Source organism: Dipodomys spectabilis, unplaced genomic scaffold (genome assembly GCF_019054845.1).
Source record: "Dipodomys spectabilis isolate Male_0828 unplaced genomic scaffold, ASM1905484v1 ptg000002l, whole genome shotgun sequence".
Taxonomy (NCBI): domain Eukaryota; kingdom Metazoa; phylum Chordata; class Mammalia; order Rodentia; family Heteromyidae; genus Dipodomys; species Dipodomys spectabilis.
In genome coordinates, this window is record NW_024870679.1 from 11660405 (window position 1) to 11682065 (window position 21661).

General features: G+C 39.3%; 1 protein-coding gene across 1 annotated transcript in view; it reads left to right on the plus strand.

Moving 5' to 3' along the window:
* Plppr5 (phospholipid phosphatase related 5) overlaps positions 1-21661 on the plus strand; it is a 170778-nt gene that overhangs the window by 134604 nt on the left and 14513 nt on the right. Inside the window, exons 7-8 of the mRNA XM_042683186.1 lie at positions 829-1005; positions 12597-12731. Coding sequence (XP_042539120.1) covers positions 829-1005; positions 12597-12731 — 312 coding nt within the window. The remainder of the gene's footprint in view (positions 1-828; positions 1006-12596; positions 12732-21661) is intronic.

The following is a 21661-nucleotide window of genomic DNA, read 5'->3' on the forward strand; positions in this document are numbered from 1 at the left end:
AAATTATTTCCACAATTTCTGGTCACAACATTAACGCAAACCTTGGTGTTGCATCAAACATTAAATCCTTTCTTCAAAGAAATGTTTAATTACTGGAAACCTACTCCTTTAATTTATCTACTAGATTCACAATTCTTGCCTTATCAAGTATACATCTGAATATGGTAGGATGAAAGTCAAACATTAAATGATCAATTTCCCCCTTCTTATTGTATTGCTGAGACTGATTTAATGTACAAATGTAGTAGATACAACAAGAGGTGACAAACAAGGACATTTGGAGTATTTGTGCTTTGTGTGCTTAGATGATTAATAATGTCACTTAAGAACGAGCCATTCGTAAGAAATAGCTGTCAGGTAAGTAAAAATGCTACTCTTGAAATTGTAATTGCTACTCTTTAAATTTTACTTTCAGCTGTGTGTTGGTGGCTCATGCCCATGATGCTAGCTACTCAAGAGATTGAGATTCAAAGCCAGCCTGGGCAGGAAAAGATGTGAAACTCTTATTTCCAATTAACCACCAAAATAAAACAGCAGTAGAGCTGTGGCTCAAGTGGTAGACAGCCTGACTTGAGTAAAAAAGGCTCAGAGACAATACACAGACCCTAAGTTGAAGCCCCAGTATTACTGTGCACATGCACACATGTGCGTGTGCGTGTGCATACACACATGTGTGTTTTAAAATAATTCATAAACTGTAGCAAATGATTTGAGCTATCTAGGCATCTATATAGCCAATATAACTTTGTTCACATCAAAATAATATGTCACGTGTGTATAGTAAGGTTATGTTCTCATGAAATGTCTTATTTTTATTTATTATTTCAGATGTACATTACCAATACCATCAAAGCCAAAGGAACCAGACTTGCCAAGCCAGTTCTCTGCCTAGGACTAATGTGCTTGGCTTTTCTTACTGGACTCAACAGAGTAGCTGAGTACCGGAACCACTGGTCAGATGTGATTGCAGGTTTTCTCGTTGGCATATCCATAGCAGTATTTCTGGTAAGTACAGATTTGTCTTAGTGATCTGAGGCTGTTTAGTGAAACTGAATAACCACCTTTAAGAAGTAATGGTGAAGCACTGAGTTTGTGTGAATGTGATACACCAAAAGATAATCTGTGGCCGGGCGCTGGTGGCTCACGCCTGTAAATCCTAGCTACTCAGGAGGCTGAGATCTGAGGATCGCGGTTCAAAGCCAGCCCGGGCAGGAGAGACCTTGAGACTCCTATCTCCAATAAACCACCAGAAAACCAGAAGTGGCGCTGTAGCTCAAGTGGTAGAGCGCTAGCCTTGAGCTGAAGAGCTGAGGGACAGTGCCCAGGCCCAGAGTTCAAGCCCCAGGACCGACAAAAAAAAAAAAAAGATAATCTGTGTATTTTAAGTCAATCTTTTCTCCTTCCCCTTCCATTCAATCTGCCTAAAATCAGTTTTGGGGGACAAAAAAAAAATAAAGTCTGTATTTAAAGGTGACTAACATAGTGTCAGATAAAATAGAACTAGTCTAAAACTGGTCCTCCCTGGATGATATTAATGATTAGCTTGTTTGGATTTATTTAAGATCTTCTCAGTACTTAATTTTTTTTCTGGAGTTATCTAAAGCAACTCGAAGCATCTTAGCTTCTTCCTCCTGTGTGCTTCAGGAGTCTCACGACAGTGCTCACCTGTGACTCACCTGTAGCCAAGAGTTCTCCATAGTTTCCAAGACAGCACTATCCCTTTCAGCTTTACCACCACACTGTGATGAGCATCCACAGTGACTTCCAGGGAAGTAAGCCAGCCTTCCGCCCCCATATCCTCAGACTTCCTTGGACTATCTCAGAGGTTCTGATACTAAAAACCGTACTGCATTCTGACTTTAAAGTACCTCAGTCCATCGTAAATGCAAGTATATGGCATTTTGCCAAAAGGATAAAATGTCTAGAGCATAACTCAAGACTATTTTATAAATAAGTTCACTTATTCACATACCTAGAATCCTCACTACTCAGGAAACAAAGACAGGAGGGTCACAGTTTGAGACCAGCCTGGGCAAAAATTAACAAGGCTCCATTTAAGAACTAAGCCAGGTGTGTGGTGGTACATGTCTATCATACTAGCTACTTGGGAGAGAGAGATAAGAAGATTGACGTCAGAGGCCTACTTTGGCAAAGGTACTGAGAGACCAACTGAAAAAGCAAAAGGACTTAGGCTCAAATGGTAAAACACTGAAGTTCAAGGCCCTGAGCTCAGTCCTCAGTACCGCCAAAAAAAAAAAAAAGCAACAAAAGACATTTTTGCATTAAAACACTATAAATTAAAAAGCAACTTCCTATTTGATCACACTGAGTTGCTCTTGCTCTAACTGTATTCCTCATTCACCTTTTGGTAGCTTCTAATAACTAGTAAGCAAAAAAAAAAACAAAAACCCCATTTGTGAGCTTTTCCACTCAATTGACAAATGTTTCAGGACATTCACATACGTCGCGTTTGGAACAGATTGTATTTTCCAGACTCTCCTGTGGCAGTGCTGACCATGACCTCATCTCTAGTCCACATTTTATGCTTCATTTTCTTTGTAATATCACCATTCTGATTCTCAAGGTCATTAGGAGAATTAAGCCTAAATCTCTCTTTAAACATTTTTAAAAAGCCAGGCACCAGGGGTTTATGCCTGCAATTCTAAACTACTCAGGAATATGAGATCTGAGGATTATGGTTCAAAGCCAGCCTAGGTAGAAAAGTCGTTGTGAGATTCTTATCTAAAATAAACTACTCAGAAAAGGCGGGAAGTGGCAGTGTGGTTCAAGTGGTAGAGTGTTAACTGTAAGCACAAAAAGACTCAGGGACAGCACCCAGGCCCTGAGTTCAAACCCCAGGACTGGCAAAAACAAAAACAACAAATAAGATAAAAATATGGCCAAGTGTGGTCGTTAAAACTTATCATCTTAGCTACTTGGGAGGCTGAAAGGATTGTTATTGGGGGCCAGTTGTGGGGAAAAGAAGTTTTTGAGACACTATCTCAATTAATGACCAACTGTGAGGACAGTAGCTGGGCACAGGGGTGCACACTTGCCATTCCTAGCAAAATGGGGAAACACATGTAGGAAAACCCTCAGGGCTTGCTCAAGCATAAAAGTAAGACCAACTCCAAGAGAGGCTACAAATATGGCTCAATGCCTAACAAGCTGAGACCTGAAATCAGTCTAAGAAGAGGGCAAGGGGGAGAAGGAGGGGGAGATAGAAGAGGAAGGGAAAGAGGGAAAGGAAAATGGGAAGGGGAGGGATGGAAGAAAAGAAGAGAGAGGGGGGGAGATACTTGTATTTGTGGGTTCAGGACAGCCTGGCAAAAAAAACTTAGTGAGACCCACAATTTTGACAAATAAGCTAGCCATGGTGGTGTTTATCTGAAATCCCAGCTGTGGGAGCAGCAAGCATAGTTTGAAGTCAGACCCTGGGCAAAAAGCACAAATGTGTTGGGAGCCTGGCTCAAGTGACAGACAACTTGCCTAGCAAGCACAGTGCCCTGAATTCCAACCCCAGTACTACCTACAAAAAAGTAAGTCTGAGAGGAGATAAATTGAACAGTTTATTTGAGAAAGAGAGACAGAGACAGACTGAGAACAAAATCAGGATCTAGAACCTCTCAAGTTCTGTCAGAGTTGATTGGGATTGCCCAACCCTACTATATGTGTGGGTTTCATTTATAGATAGAGGAAAGGAAGTTAACATAAAGGAACGTCCTGATTGGTTGCAGTTAGCATTTGCCGTATATGGACATGCTTTGGCAGCTGTTATTCTGATTGGCTGGAGATTGAGCCGCTGTGAATTGCTGGGATTCAGCTTTTTGGTAACAGTTTGCTCATCATCTTTGCAGTCAGTCACTCTAGGCCACATTTTATCACCTAAGTATAGAAATGAACTTGGGCCAAACTTAATGACTTGATATCCCTCTTTCTTTGAGATGAATTACAGTCTCATGAAAACAAGGTCCCAGGCTTATATCAAAACTTGTTCTTTCATTCACCATGACTAAAATGAATTAACAAAATGAAAATAATTATAAGCCAGCCAAAGTGCATACTAGCAGTCAGAATTTCCCAACAGTGCTGTAAGATGCAGCTGTGTTTCAGCTTTCCAGGTTCAAAACATCTGGCCTGGTTTTCTTATCAGCCTTCCTATTGGCCTGGTGGCAGCTGTATCTTTTCTGTACTTCCAGAGAACATAATAGATCCCAACAAGGCCAAACCAGAACCCTGGGGTCACTTTTCCCCAGTTATTTCTCCGTCTGGAGATCCACTTTGTTGGCGATTTGCTGGACCATGGACTTGTGAGGCATTAAGACCCTCTCTAAACTTTTCAACATTTCTCTTTAAGCATTACCACACACAAAAGTTCATGTGGAAATAATGGTTCAGCCAATTAATAAGCTAAGTTGTAAGTGTTGATTCCTAATTGTTTATGAGCGTCCACGGCTACCAGTTACTGTGCTTAGAAACAAATATGTGAGGACACTCTGATATGCATGTTCTGGTTCCAGTGGGACATACATGCAGTTTGGTTTGGAGACCCAACAAGAATGATTATGTCAGATGGAAAGCAAGACTGTGGTGTCCCCAAAGGAAGAGTTTGGGGGTAGAGTTGGGAATGACCCCATTGGGTTCATAACTGGGGATCATCAGATACTATAGCAAGAAGTGTCCTAAACTATAATCTACTGTGATCTCCATGACAATATAGGGCAGGATGTGGGGCAGATATGGTGCTGTCTTGTACCCTGCCTCCTCTGAGTTATCGTCATTCCCTTTATACTCCATATAAATCGATTACTCCCTTAAATGTCTCCTCCCTGCCTAATATGGTGAGATAAACATTTATTGGTCCTTACTCTATACCAGTCTCAGTACTTAGTGCTAAGAAGTCTAGTGTATGTGCTTAACTATATCAGAGTCAGGTGGGAAAAACAGACAAAAGTTCACAGAAGATGACAAGTATAAACAGAAGTACCATGACCTCCAATGAGAGATAAACCCTATTAGAATTAGGGGCAGGAAAGGGGGGAGATATAACAACTTGAAAAGCTTAGCACAGAGACAGGTCTAGGTTCAGTCTAAGGAATGAAGAACGAAGAACACAGTATACAAAGGCAGTAAGAAATATTTCATAAAATCAGCATACATGGTGATCCTACTTGGATCCGGGTTATGGTTTGTGCACGAGAAAGAGTAGCCTCCTGGGAGGATACCACTTCTTGAACACAAATGACAAGAGGGACAGGATGGAAGGGGACATAGATATATGCTGGATCGTTTTGCATGTCATGATATTAAAGTAGCAGTGAACCAGACACCATTGTCAGACTTTGATGAGGGTAGAAACAAGTGAACAAAAACAAAAGCAGCCTATTTGAATCGAGTTTCTTCATAACTGGCTGTGTGCAAGTGAGTCCATTCAACCTTTCTTTTATTTTTTATTTTTTTGTCAGTCATGGGGCTTGATCTCTGGGCCTGGGCGCTCTCCCTCAGCTCTTCAGCTCAAGGAGAGCGCTCTACCACTTGAGCCACAGCACCACTTAGAGTTTTCTAGTGGTTTATTGGAGATAAGTGGCTCACGGACTTTCCTGCCTGGGCTGGCTTTGAACCGTGATCCTCAGATCTCAGCCTCCTGAGTAGCTAGGATTACAGACATGAGCCACTGATGCCTGGCTCCACTCAACCTTTCTGAGCCTCACTCTCTGTCTGTTTAAGTGAGAACCACCACAGCCTCCCTTAGGACAACTGTGAGTTCATGAAGGATTTCGTGAAGCACTGAAATAAATTCCATCCGTGGTAGTTTGTTTCTTCATTTTCTCTTTTTTTACCCTGTGAGATTTTTTTCCCCTTGCTTTGAAAATATGTTGGGTGGAAAATAAAACTTCAGAAGCAGGGAAATAAAATGGTTTAAATTGGTCCATGATGGCACAGTGTGTGGGACTGGTCCTCAGAAGGGCTGAGAAATTGGAGTGGTGGTTGAAGCTAGATGTGGGACTGATGGGATGAAGAGAGAAATCTATGACTCCCAGTTTTCTCATTTGGACAGCTCAGCACTTCATTTATTTTAGGCACCACTGCACCTCTGGTTTGCAGCATCTTGGGGTGTTTCCAATAATTGTGCGACCTATGCGGGATTCTAAAATGAGCCCACAGTAAAACAAACACTAACCAACTCTAGGTCCCTGTGTCATGGTTAGACCCCTCCTCCCCTCACCCAGATGCCATTGCTAACATTTGCTTTTGACTCAGTCTCTCCTAGTTTGTTTCCCACTACTACTGACTCGTCTAGCTCATTTCCACTACAGAAAATAAAGATAAATAGAAGTCTTCCCTTTCCTGGCTTTTTTCTAACCAGAACCTGCCTGCTTGGAGATTGTTACAAAACCTTGTTTCTGGTACAGCTGATCCAGATGCTTCTTTGCCTTGTTAGGGCCCTCGATGATCTGGTAGCTCTCTCACTAGCAAACCTCAATTTCCCTTCTTCCTAATCCTGCACACTGTGTACAATCAAAGCTTCCTTCTCCCTCACAAACCAGCCTTGGCCATCCTACACATTTGTTTTAGTGTGAATGCCTTTCCTCTTGTGTATTTTAGAAAATAAAATAAGGAGATGAGAGTGAGGGAAAAAAATGACAACAGCAAACTTGTCAACGTCATGCTTTGCTATTTGCTGGTTGTGTGACCCTGAACTTGGCATGCATCACATATTATTCCTCAAATAGGAAGACTTCCCTTGAGCTGTGTTTAAAGCACTGTCTCACTCCTAGGAGAAGCCAGTCCTCATTCACTCCTTTACTTTTCTCCATCTCCTCTCTCAGCCATTTCTACACTACATCTACCATTTTTGGTTTTGCCTTTTTGTTCACAATCAAATTAGAATGTAAGGTTTTCCTGCAGAAGATTTCCTGTTGTCTTGTTTGCTGTGGATCCCTAGTCCCTAGAGCAGCATCTGGGAAATGGGAACTGCTCAGGAAGTATTTGAAATATGAATGCAGATTTATTTATTTCCCAGGGTTCAAGTCTTGCGTGTAGCAAGTGCAGCCCAGTGCTGGGTACAAGAAAGCAATGGGCCTCAGGCACTGCACTAGATTCAAATTCTTTGCACGCCTAAAATCTGGCTTCGCCAAACAGAATAGTTGAAGTTTATTAAGCCACAACAGCATGAACTTGTCATGTTATCTTGTATAATGATAACAATGGTTCATTATTCCTATAATCTTTGTCATGGAGATGTGTTGTCTTCATTCTGTGGATTAAAAAAAAAAGTGAGGCCTTTGGTATTGACTTCAGTGTACTTTTTTCACAAAGTTGGTATATGAAAGGTCCTAAAATTAAAACTAATGAGACCTGCTTGACCCCAAGGGTCATCAACTTATCCCAGACAATGATGATAGTTCTTTGCCATAAGGGAAGAGGAAAAGCAAACACAAATGAACTCAGTTATCACCACTATTAGATAGTAATGATTCATTCGTACCATTTTTTCAATTACACACATTTTTATATCATTAAGTACTTGTACCAAAGAGTTGCCATTCAACAAAGCAGTTTTTGAATACCATGCATCTTGATCAGTGTCACCCTTCAACCTTCTCACCCATATTAATGCCATTTTTGTAGGAGAGAGTAGAATTATGCACATGGAAGGTGCTAATATAAAAACAGGGTGCTTCCATGCAGAAAACTAAAAGTGGACCCCAGCCTATCACCATGCACCAACATCAACTCAAAATGGATTAAAGACCTTAACATTAAACCTGAATCTCTGAAACTACTGCAGGACAGAGTAGGAGAGACACTTGAACTAATAGGCACAGGAAGGAACTTCCTGAACAGAGTCCCAGGGTCACAACAAGTTGAAGAGAGACTCGACAAATGGGACTACCTTAAAATAAAAAGCTTCTGCACAGCTAAATCTATCGCAACTAAGCTAGAAAGACAACCAACTAATTGGGAAAAAATATTTACCAGCAATATATCAGACAAGGGGTTAACATCCTGTATATACAGGGAACTCAAGAAACTAATCCCTCCCAAACCTAACAAACCAATTACTAAATGGGCAAGGGAACTAAAGAGGGACTTCTCAAATGAAGAAATAAAAATGGCAAAGAAACACATGAGGAAATGTTCATCATCCCTGGTGGTGAAGGAAATGCAAATAAAGACAACCCTGAGATACCACCTTACCCCAGTCAGAATGTCCCACATCCACAAATCAGCCAACGACAAATGCTGGAGGGGATGTGGAGAAAGAGGAACCCTATTACACTGCTGGTGGGAATGTACACTTATACAACCACTTTGGAAAGCAGTCTGGAGGGTCCTTAGAAAGCTAAAGATTGACCTCCCCTACAACCCAGTCATACCACTTCTAGGCATCTACCCTGAACAACAAGGAACCAATATACAAGGACACGTGCACCTCCATGTTTATTGCAGCACTGTTCGCAATAGCTAGGATATGGAAACAACCTAGATGCCCCACCACAGATGAATGGATCCAAAAATTGTGGTATCTATAGTGGAATATTATGCAGCCATTAGAAATGACAAAATAATGGCATTTGCAGGGAAATGGATGGAGCTAGAAGGAATCATGTTGAGCGAGGTAAGCCAAGAATGAAGAGACAAACGGTACATGGTCTCCCTGATAAGTGGATGCTAAATCCAAAATGTTAGGTGATACGACAAAACTAACAGGACTTAAGAAACAAAGAACTCCCGCTCATCTGGTTGAACCACTACTAAATATCCCCATGCTGCTGATCACAAATATGGTACATAACATGTGAACACTGTTATATATTACAGACTGTGATAGACAATTTGCTCCAGGAAAGTTAGAATGAACTTGTGACTTTGAAATTATGTAATCACTTAATCACAATCAAAAAAAAAAAAAAAGAACCTCGGGGAAGGGAGGGAGGGGATGGTAGGGGGAAAACAATGGAGGGGGTAACAATGTTCAAGAGGAAGTGTACTCATTACCTCACTCATGTAACTGTAACCCTCTGTATAGTATCTTTACAATAAAAAAAATAAATAAATAAAAAACAGGGTGCTTCAAAGGAAGTTAATTTTAAGTTTTATATGTATGTATCTATATATGCATCAGAAAACTTGAGCATATCAGGCCTGAACATATGCTCATTTGTTAATCTTTTCATTTACTGCAGCACTGGAAATGCAGTGATGAGCAAATTCCCCCACTTTGGGGAGGACAGCGTCATACAGGAAGCATACATCAGCCAAGAATTGCTAAAAAGAATATATAATTTCCAATTGAGATAGGGGCTCTGATCAAAGGAATCATAGTTCTCTGTGAGCACAAAGCAAAACAGTACCCCCAAACCAAGTTATCCTACCCGAGGGCTCAGAGAATTCTCTTGTGTGCCATGATTCAGCAAGACCAAGTTACATATGGCATCCAAGATGGTGGACCTGACCTAGAGTCTCCAAAGTAGAACAGAACAAACAGTGTTAGGAATACTAAAAGAAAGAAGGTTACGAAGGTGGACTGGCATTCACACTGTAAGGAACGGAAAGCCAAGCTGCAACATGGTTTTAATAGGAAGACACAAGCAGCTTGCCTTAGGAAAGGCTACTGTCACATCACCATGGACCATAGTTGAGGAGGGTCATACTGCTTCTCAGGGGACAATTTTTTAGAAAGCTACATAGGAATCCAAGCAAGAGGTGGTGGCTGGTTCTCCTTTAGGAGTCATTGGTAGACATACACTAAAGAAGATGGAAGAAATAGAGGTTTTCACAAAGTAAAATCCAAGTGAGTGGTTGAACTCAGGAGGGGTAAAAAAAAAAATGAAGCCTTGTAAGGCTACACAGGGAAGGGAATTGGAAGGGGGGTGGTGGGGGGCGAAGGATTAGGGGTAGGGGAGAGGTGAAGATCCTCCCTGAGAAGATCTACGGGGTAGTTCAGGACAAGAGCAAGTCTTGAATTTAGTTATGAATCTGTTTTCAATGTGTCACAACTTCGCCAGCCAAAGAAACAGCTTAGTGATAAAAATGAATCATAGTTCTCTGTGAGCACAAAGCAAGCCAGCACCCAAAAATGATGATGATGATGATGTAGTCTCTTTTCTTTCCAACTGAGAAAATCTAGACCCCAGAGAGCTAACCAAGAACATATTGACTAAGGGTCAAAAACCTAGTGTCTTGCTGTTGCTTATTAAGTTTACTAACAGTAAATCAGTTCCAGACTTGTGAAATTTAGCAGATAATATTTATTAAGTATGATGTCTTTATTAAGCATGATTTACTTAAATATGATTCCAAGAAGATTTGATCATGTATTTTCTTAGAATTTAAATAACAAAAGTGAAGAACTACTGTTAATAAATACTATTTAATAAGTGTTTACTATATGTTGATTGCTTAAAATTTCACAAATGAATTCTCTGATGTTTCAGTGCTATTAACCTGTGTTTTATTTTAGGCAAGGAGCAGGAACAATATATCCTTCTAAAGACTCCATTATAAATAAAACTTAAAATGTCTACTTCTAAGCACCAAATAAAAGAAAAATACATAATTATGCTAATTTAAGACCCACAGAGTTCAATCAGATAACTTCATCTCACAAGCTTTATGTCTGTGTACAAAGTTATTTTCTTTCAAAAATGTTTACTACAGAATTAGCAATTTTTTCATATGCTCAACTTGCTAGTAATTTATAATACTAATGAGAAAGAAATTCGTATATGTACGTGTGTGTGCATGTGAGTGTGTTTTATGGGGTAGAAATGATACTGCTGGTTTGTTTTATTGTAATTGTCAGGTAAAATTCTTGATTATGTCCTTTGTATTCCTGAGCAATGTCAACCAGCTTGTAGACCAGGCCTGTTTTTGTAAAGAAAGTTTATTGGAACATCAGTGTGCCTGCTCATTTGTGAACTGACAGGATGTCTACTTCCCCATGGCAGAGTTGAATAGTTGATAGATATAATTCTATAAAACCAAAATTATTTAGTCTTGGCTCTCTAGACAGATGTTTTCTGACCCTGCCTCTTGAGCAGTCCACATCTGCTAATGCTTTTGTGAGGTCAGGAAACTTGCAGCATTTGACAGTAGGTTTACCACTTCCCCAAGTGCAAGCGCTTACCATCTTTTACCTTACAGAACTGGGTGCAAAGGCTAAAGGCGAGCTATCCAATGAACAGGATTTGATCCATATTTCTAATCTAATTCTTCTAGACCTCTGAAAGGGTGAGACATAAATAGTAGTTTGCGAGGAAGTAATTTTTTGTTATAAAGTATCATAAATAGGTGTTTATAGATTTGTATATTTAACTTACAGATTGAGTAACCAAGATCTCATTGGCCTAAGAACACATAGACTATAATAAAAAACTAAATCCTTGACTTTGCTTACCATTTTTTAATAAAAGTAAATCATTTCTAGACTGTATTAGCCAACTAAACAGGTCAAGACAAGGAGGTCCTGGGTTCAATCCCATATAAGGACAGAAAAAAAAGAAGGAAAGAAAGAAGGAAGGAAGGAATAAAGGGAGGGAAGGAAAAAGTCTGGCAGTAAGAAAGGGAGATAGGGAGGGAGAGGAAGAGAAGAATCAATAATAAGTCTTAAAAAAAAAACTACCTAATGGAGCATTGTATGAAAACATACAATGTAAGTATTATTATAGATTTACCATTTCTTTAAAAAAATGACTGTTACAGTACAATTTAAGTAAGATCTGTACTTTGACTTATAGGGGAATATAAAACCCAGCAAAGAAAAACCCAATACCAGACTCACTTGTTCCTATAAACAAATAATAGTGAATAATTTCCCTTTGTTGCTTAATTCATTATTTCTTAAATATGAATTACCTGCATCAGAAAATTCTGGAGTCTGTGTGACAGTGCTGATCTCTGTTCTCCTCCTTAGCCTACTAAATCAGAAAGCTAGGGAAGGTTTTTAAGAATATACTTTGGAAAAATACCAAAACTCTCTTTTTATTCACAGAAGAGACTATGAAAACTTGTGATTTAATTCAGATTCTTTGAGTCTGGAAGATAATTAATTGTAAAAAGGGTCAATTTCTCTTACGGAAAAGGTCTTATATTTCCATAGTGGTCCCATTGGCTATTGTTGAAGTGCCAGTTATATATAGGGACAATAAGCTAGGTTAATCAATGGCATGTTACTAAATTTGGGAGTGCCAGTTGGAGAAGGATTATGATGAATGTAACAATCTTGAAGCAATGGGAAATAATTAGCATGTAAATTAAGTTGTAGGTTAGCCACATTAGGGAAAGGTTAGCATGCTATGAATTTTTATAAGGTTATAGTTTTATTTTTGGATTGATGTGAGCATTGGCTGTACATCAGTGAAAATTTGGGAATAATGAAGTTGTTATTATTCATTGAGCTGGTGAATTCTCTCAAATCTATCTATGTTGGGATAGCTATTGAAATTTACACAAAATAAATCTAGATGTAAAGTTTTGCACAGGTGATGTGTAAAGATTTTTTTTTACTACTTGATGACTGTATGTCAAGTTATTAAATGACTCTAAAGGGTGATAGTCATAGGATGTATGTTTGTTTTCTGATATTTTAGGTTGTGTGTGTGGTCAATAATTTCAAAGGACGACAACCTGAAAATGAGCACATACACATGGACAGTCTGGCCCAGATGCGAATGATCAGCATTCCCCGGGCGGAAAGTCCCCTGGAAAAGGTAACATCTGTGCAGGTGATTCATTATTGTAGTTCCAAATGTAATTGCCATCCAGAACTAATTAATAATGATTTTCCTATGTACCTTTGGACAGGGTCCCCTTTAACGTGTTGGTTTACTTCATTTGAGTCTAACGTGATACTTAGCAAGAATTTGTCACTGAAAAGGTCATCTTAGAAAACTGCATTTAGGGGAAATGGGTAGCCCTGGAAAAAATTATCTTATGTGAAATAAGTTAGGCCCAGAAAGGTATGTGTTCTTCCATATGTGGAAGATGGATCTAAATTTTAACCATACATGAAAACATGCAAGGTCATATGGCATAGATAAATAAACCTGTTGTCTGAAGTATGATAGTCACAAGGGAAAATTACAATGTTATAACTCCTCTGAACAACTAACTTTACAGTTAAACAATTTTTTTTAGAAAACAATACCAGGAACCTGAAACATGTGTTGTACGTAGGGGAAGAGGTCAAGTAGAGGGAAGGCAGACAAATGTAGAGAGGAAGAGTGGACAAACACAGTCATAATATTCAATGTGCATGTGAGGAGATGGAACCAGACAACTTGAAGGGATTGGAGGGGTTGAGAGAGAAGGGGAGGAACAATGGAAAAGGTGACATTGATAAAGATGCTTTGTGTTCACAAACTGACGTGTTGAATTGAAACCCCTTTGTGCAGTTATTTAAGGATCATAAAAGAAAAATCAAAGTGAATTTCACAGTGAAAGTACCTGTATTCCTTATGCTACAAGCTGAGTATCTGCATACAGAATGCATTGTAGATTGGTCTTGCACTTTGCAAAGCAAGAAGATACTTTTACTTGAGGATATATGATTTTTTAAATAAAAGTGCATCCTGTTTGTCTGTGTTCCATGTCTCACATCTACAAGAAAGTGGGCTGTGCAATTCTTGGCCCACTGTCAACACTTACTACTTTTGACTTTCAAGATACACCAGTCTGGCAACTAGAAAATGCACACACACACACACACACACACACACACACACACACACACACCATGGGATGAGGTGCTAGGACACTAAAAATACATTACAGGCTTGTAGGCTTGCAACTCTGAAGATATGGTTTTGTGCTCATCAGACAGAATGATAGAAAGCCCACCACCTATAGGAAACCTATGATAGCTATCACTCCTCTTGTAGGGATAAGGAATATCTAAAATAAATACACGGTTTTTCATTACAGCTTATATTGGCAAAGACTGCATGCAAAAGTCTCCCCAGTTCTTTGATTGGCAGAGCCATTAATTTCTTAAAACAGGTAGCCTGAGGAGAGCGTGGACGCCTATTCTACAGTTGATCTGCAGGCATGGGCCCCGATTTGACAATTTTTAGACCAAGCTATCATAAAAGTTGACACTTTTCTGTGTTTCTTGTAGACATTATATTCTTACATAACCTCTTACATTCAAAGTGCATTTGACTATAAGAGGTTTGATAAACTATAAGCAAAGAGTAATTATAGCATGCAGGCTTGCTTTATTTTTATGCCACTGATTTATCCTTTAATTATGGGGAGTTTGTCATATGGTTAATTACCATAGTTTACAAGAAAAATTCATGATTTTTCTGAAAGCTAAGTGACTCTGAACATTCATTGCATTTAGTTTTATGAAAAGATTTAGTCATCTGTAGAAACTTGCCCATTGTATCTCAATGTCCACTTAATATGCAAGCTACCTATAACTTCATTACAGCTGTTTGTCATCTCAAATCATGAAAAGCTAAGTGGTATCCTTAGTGAGATGTTAAATCACAGATAGCATATCATTACCACGTGAGCTGGTAGATTACAGCGTGTGCTTCTGTTCCTAGGTCTCCAAGTCAGAATAACTGGGAAATTTGGGCAATTTTGACTTTAGAAAACTCATTTAAATGTTCAGTGACTCAATTTTCTTTTTCATAAATTGGTTTCTATGAGAGTTCTAGTAAGTTAATAGCAAATAAACTTGTAACAATGTCTGGCACTCAAAATTTAATAATTGCTGATCATCATTACTATTCAACAGTGAAAATGAAGCATGTAAATCAAGACCTAGAAAGGTTCCTGATATATATCATAAAATTTTTAGAAGAAAGTTTATACAGATAAAATATGTGTATGCATACAATAAAGCAAGATATTCAAAATACCTAAGACTATTGTATAGAAGGATTATAGTTGTATGCAAATCAGGGCAAAAAAATTAATAAGCCTTATATTTCAAAACACTCCAGCCATAGTGACCAATATCTGTAAACTGTATGGGAAGCAGAAGAAGGAGGATCACTGTCCAAGGCTGGTCCAGGCAAGAATGACAGGATAAGATGCAAGGACAAACTAAATGAAAGAGAGCTGGTAACACTCCTCAAGTGGTAATGCACCTGCCAGCAAATGCATAGCCACGAGTTCAATCTTCAGTTCTATCAAACAAACAAAGACACACAAGGTATTTATCTCTAATAGGATGGAAAGGAACATGTAGATGAGGGAGACAGAGAGGAAAAGCACGTGCTAAGAAGAATCCTAATTAAGATATAGGACTATGACTTTATCTAAATTCACCATCTCCCCTTTCTTTCCTACTCCTTTTCTCTTCCTTCTCTCTGCCTTCCCTATAATCACTTACTACAGACTCACAAAGAACTAATTCTGATTTAAAAGCACTGTTCAGTTTTCATAAACCGCTTTCTATGGAGGTTGTGGATGTGCTTTCTCCGTAAACTGATTAGCTGATCGTCCTTGAACGACATTCCTCCAGTGTAACTTGAATTCCCGTGTTCCTTTTTTATGGTTTACATGATCTTTATGGAAGCAGTTTAGTTTTTTTCCTCTGCTAAATTAAGCACGTGCATCTTATTTGTAGCTCCTGCACTTTTTTCCCCCCCATGGCACCCAGGCAGCCATGTGAATTTTAGATCCTATCAACCCTGCATCTGAGCTGAGCAAGGGCCCTGCATTTGTAGGATTTCACCAGCCAAGAACCCCAGGGAACCAACCTACTCATAAATCCACAGATTACACAGTATTTTCTTTCTGCTTCCTCACCCAAGGACCCCTCCATTCCCAATGGAATCTGCAGCAGAGCTGCGTTCAGATATTTCCAGAAACCTATAGACACTTGTAGTTTGCCTTGGGAATCCGGGAAACAAAGGTGTGACTCTCCCTAGGTAGTAGAGATGGGACCAGGTACATTTGCATTATCCTTAGTCTCTTGTGTTAGTAAGAGTAAAGGAGGAATTAAAATCTTAATAGCTGTGGCAAGAAAAGTGATAGTTATGTAGAGTAAGATGTTAGGAAATTCTATTAAATATACTTTAAATGAAGTTAGTTTAACAAAAGGGTCCCAAAGGCATCTCAAATCTTTCTTTGCTGGTAAAGAGGTACAACAATGGAGGAATGACTAAAATCCTCTAAATCCACTAGTCCGAAGCTTTAGTGAGGGAGAAAGAATATCTAAGAGAGGAAGGAAGTCACTCCATACACCCATGTCAGCACCAAGGACTAACTAGTATCTCTGTGTGTGAGTGTGTGCGTGTGCACGCGTACACATGCACACAGACGCCACTCTAGGAGCTTGACCTCAGGGCTTGGGTGCTGTCCCTGAGCTTTTGTGCATAAGGCTAGTGCTCTACCACTTGAGCCACAGCTCCATTCCCAGCTTTTTGGTGTGTTACCTGGAGATAAGAGTCTGACTTCAAACCTCTATCCTCAGCCTCCTGAATAGCTAGGGTTACAGGTGTGAGCCACCAGCACCTGGCTAGTATCATTTTGAGAGAAACTCAGCCTACAGGCGAATACACACCAACCTCAGATGTCTGTGAGGATCAGATGGAAGTTTTGTGGAAGCAGACATTTGAGGGTGGTGTGTATTTGCCTGTTGGCTGAGCTTCCAGCTGATGGGAATTATTTAGTATGAGATCATGTCAGATGTTGGTCATAGGGCTTGAACTCTGGGCACTGTCCCTCAGCTCTTCAGCTCAAGGCGAGTGCTCTACCACTCGAGGCACAATGCCACTTCTGGCTTTCTGAGTGGTTTATTGAAGATAAGAATCTAAAGGACTCTCCTGCCTGGGCTGGCTTTGAACCTCCTTCCTCAGATCTCAGCCTCCTGAGTAGCTAGGATTAGAGGCGTGAGCCATCAGCACCGAACTGAAGGCATCCTTTTCTAAACTGAATGAGTACCCCACACTGGACGGATAGCTACCTTTCAAAAATATTTTATTAAACAGAAAGAATTCACATATAAGAACCAACAGGCAAAGACAACAATTGAAGCCGAAGTTAGGCTTCACAGAGGCAGTCTTTCTGCTGATTCGAAAAACAGCAATAGACATTACCTTCCTGCCTCATTTCTTCACACCTCCAGTCTTGCTGGTAGTTATCAAGATGGCGATGTAAAAGTATCCTGCTGCTTTCCCACTCAGAAGCTCTGCAGAATTCCCTAGTCATTGCTGAAATCATTAAGAGATCATTGATGAAGCCTTTCCCACTTATTTTATATATATATATATATTTATTTATTTATTTATTTATTTATTTATTTAATTTTTGTTGGTCATGGGGCTTGAACTCTGGGCCTGGGCACTGTCCCTGCACTCTTCAGCTCAAGGTGAGCACTCTACCACTTGAGCCACAACGCCACTTCCGGTTTTCTAGTGGTTTATTGGAGATAAGAGTCTCACAGACTTTCCTGCCTGAAGCACTTATTTTAAGAAAACAAGTGGAATTAAATCCACCTCATTCAAGCATGAATACATCAGGACAAGAGCCTAAGTCCCTTAAAATGAGTAGGTAACACATATGAGATATGAAACATATCTTTTGAAAACTAATTACAAGAAATTTAATTACATTGCTTGTTACTGTTACCTTTTTTCCACAGTAAGGAAAATGAATGGAAAAGCAAGGACTCATGCATATAATCCCAGCTATTTAGGAAGGAGAAGTTGAGGAGGATTGTGGCTTGAGGTCAGCACTGGGGAGAGAAAGCCAATAGAGGGCGAGAAGAGTAAGACCTTATTTAAAAAGTAACTAAAGCCAAAGGAGTTGACGGTGTGACTTCCATAATAGAGTGACTGCCTAGCAAGGAGTCAAGTTCACATCCCAGTAACATACACGAACAAAAAACAAAAGTGGAAGGGGTAGGTAAAACATGTGATATGAAAGGTGGAAGATGACTGGTATAATTAGGTAAGGAATGAAGAAAACAGATCATGGCATGACGGGGTTTAAACCCGTACTGAAAGTCAGAAGGAAGAAAATCCATCCTAGAGGAAATAAAAATTAATGAAAAGACTACGTTTTTTAGTTAAAAAAAATAAAGTGACGCAGAGTAATCTAAGAATGAAACTGTTCTGAGAAAACCTGACAGAGGTGGAGGACAGATCAGAGAAACATACCATATGAGTGATTCACTGGATGCTGGGTGCAGCAATAGCAGTAATCGGTCAGACATATGCTTTATAGAAATGCCTCCTCGGGATACATTCTTGAATCTTCAACCTTTGTATAGGTTTAACCCCACACAGAATTTAAATATGCATCAGAATTTAGTTCACAATGAAGTTCTTGATTATCAGACACTGAGAGAGAACCCTACAAATTCTGAGGCAGACAACAGGACCATTTCTGATGGCTAACTTAGGCAGAACCCTTCCTGTTCCAGTTCCTTATAGCTTGGTGAATAACCTTTGATTAGAATTAATCAGAAATTGTATAGAGCCCTGACTGTTCCAATCTCAGCCTCCCAAGTAGTTAGGATTACAGATGTGAGCCTCTGGCATGCAATACACAGGCAACACAGTTTGGGAAGTTGTTAGGGTAGGGGTGGGAGGGGAAATGTTTCTGAAACCCTTTCTCAACCATGAGCTAGGAGTATTGGCACATGCCTGTTATTCTAGCTGGGACAGGAAGACCAACATAGGGCAGATTACAGGCCTAGTGGGTGTCCACGAAGGAAGCAAGACTTTATCCAGAATTAATGAGCGCAGCATGGCTCAGAAATGGAGTAACTAACAAGCAAGTGCAAGGCCTAAGTTCAAACCAGTACTGCCAGTAACAAAGAAGAAGGAAGGGAGGGAAGGAGGGAAGAAGGGAGGAAAGAAGAAGGATGGAAGGAAAAGAGAGGAAGAAAAATAAAAAAGAAACAGACTAAAAACAATGGCTCTCTTGGTCATGAAAAAAAAAAGAATTTGAAAAGCCAGGGGAAGTGCATCCACAATGTCTAGCTTCCATTGAAATCTTTGAGATTTCTACAGGTCTTTTCAACTTTAACTCCAGAGCGACCAAGTAGTGATATGGAAATGCTACCTTCAAAAATACTATTACTCTTCTAAGTTAGCTACCTTTCCTTTCTTAAACCGTGCTATTTATAAACAACAGCAACAATAAAGAAATAGATAGCACCAACACGAGTTGGCCTTATTGACACTACCTTCTTCTGGGAGAAGTCTGTGCTCCAGACAACATCTGACCCTCAGCCAAGACCCCAGCATGGAAAAGCAGGGGAAGCAGACCAGTACCCAGGCTTTAGGGTAGAGTAAATCCACACAACCTGCCGACCAATGAAATAATGAAAAACAACCATGTGTTATTGGGAGCCAGCAAATTTGGATGTTACCGTTTAATATACTTTGTAAACCCATACAAATGTGAAACCAGGAAAAAGTAAATTAACTATTTGTGACTAATTGCATGCTGGTCTCAGATTTCCACCTTTGTAACATCAGGCATAAATTGTTTTCTACTCAGTCTAAGACAGATGGATGGGGGATGTCTCTGCAATTTTCAAGGAGTAAGTTCATGACACATAATTCTATTCTTATTCCAAAGGTTATTTAAGAATTAAGATTGTGAGCTGGGTACCCGTGGCTCACACCTGTAGTCCTAGCTACTCGGGAGGCTGAGATCTGAGGATCACGGTTCAAAGCCAGCCTGGGCAGGAAAGTCCATGAGACTCTTATCTCCAGTAAACCACTAGAAAACTGGAAGTGGCGCTGTGGCTCAAGTGGTAGAGCGCTCACCTTGAGCTGAGAAAAAAATAGAGTTAAGATGGCTATAGGATGTTCGCTATGCAAAAACTACCAGCAGATCTTTACTACTTAACTAAATAATATGTCAATGTCCAGAATACTCAAATTAGGAAAACCATGAATTGGAAAAAAGATAGCCATTTAAATAGGGAATTAATTGGAATTAACCAAGGTAATTGTACAAGCAGAAACATTGAAACATTATGAAATACATTTGAAGATATGATATGAAACTAGAAAATAATATAGCAATGAACACTTGGACAGAAATTCTAGGTAATATCAGCAAAGTTATAAAAGGTTTTATAAAGGAGGCACCAATCTATATTACTTCTTTATTTATGACATGGCTAATTACAAAATTGTTCAAGCAATTTGGAAAAATAAAAGCTGCCAAGGGTAGTTTGGAATAATTCATAAAAGCCAGAAGACTAAGTATGATATGTAAATAATACATATATCAAATGATTAATATCTATTATATAAACGACCTAATAGAAAGATGAAAAGATCATAGACAATTTGTGATCAAATACAAGTGAGAAATTCATGAAAAAGTATTCTCTGTTGTTTGGGAGGGAGATTTATGAAAGGATTTTTTTTAATGTGATCTGATAAAAATAGTTCTTACCATGAAGGATTTAAAGAGTGAAATTATTTTCAGAATGGAGAATTATCTGAAGGAAAGGAATACTGACAAAAATACAAGGCAATGAAAACTGAGGTGATTATTGAAAGAATCCAGTTGAATTCTTCCATTCTTCAGTTATTTTCTTATTGTTGGGGTTGCAATTTCATGTCAGGTTATGAATACAATGCTTCTTGGGCAATGCCATCACTTCCTTTGCTTTCTCTCATTTCCCACCCCTTCCATCTCTACCCACATGTCACATCGTTTATTTTTTAAATAGTGTTCATTGAACACAGCGACTGCATTTGCACACCTTTCCTCCAGTCCTGTGACCCCCTTTGCCCATCCCCCCAACACAGAAATAGAACAAAATAAAACATGTTTCCGTGTCTTGCAACTTGTTTTGATAAATAGTACCTTAGATGTTCAGAGGAGTTACACGTTTGCATTCCTCTCCGAAGTATATCCTTCTTGAGTCAGTTTGTGTGTAAATTTATGGAGCCTCATATAAGTTACCATGTTTAGTTGTATTTTAGATCTAGCTTTGGCATTTGAGGGAAAACATGCACCACTTTTCTCTGTGAGCTTGTCTTACCTCACTTAACATGATTTGTTCTAGGTCCATCCATGTTCCTGCAAATGACCTAATATTCCTTCCAGTGGTTGTCGTTTGGATTGCCCACTTGTCAGGTGCTGCTGCTGATCGCAGGAACTGTCTAATTATTTTCATGATTTTCTGTTGTTTTCTTTAAAAAAAGGACACTAGCTAGGGTGTCACTAAATTACCATACCCTCTTCCACTTCAAAGAATACATGGACCCCCCCCCCCCATTTGTGGCATTTTTCTGGCCTCTCTTCAGATAGTTCTGTTGTCTACACTATAATGGATAAGGCGTACATTGGCCTTCCTCCTAAGGGAGCTTCTTGTCTGTGTTCGCTACCTGCAAAGCATCGAGCACTTTATCTTTTCCTTCTCTTCTGTTCTCTCCTAATGCTAGCCTCCAGTTCAGCATTATTAATCACAAGCAAAATAACACGTCAGTTCTAACTGCGACTGTATAGAAAAATCAAGGGAAAGGGGTGATTTACCTGACAAGGGAGTGGAAATATTAAAAAAAAGTATAAAGATGGATAGGCTTTGATAGCAGATGGACTGTTTGCCATAGGTGTAAGGAGAATTAATAAACACAAAAATTTTAGTAAGATAGTTGCAAGCTGCTGTAGTCACATGCTCAATGTGAGGTAACTTCAAAAGTTAAAATAGACAGAGCCA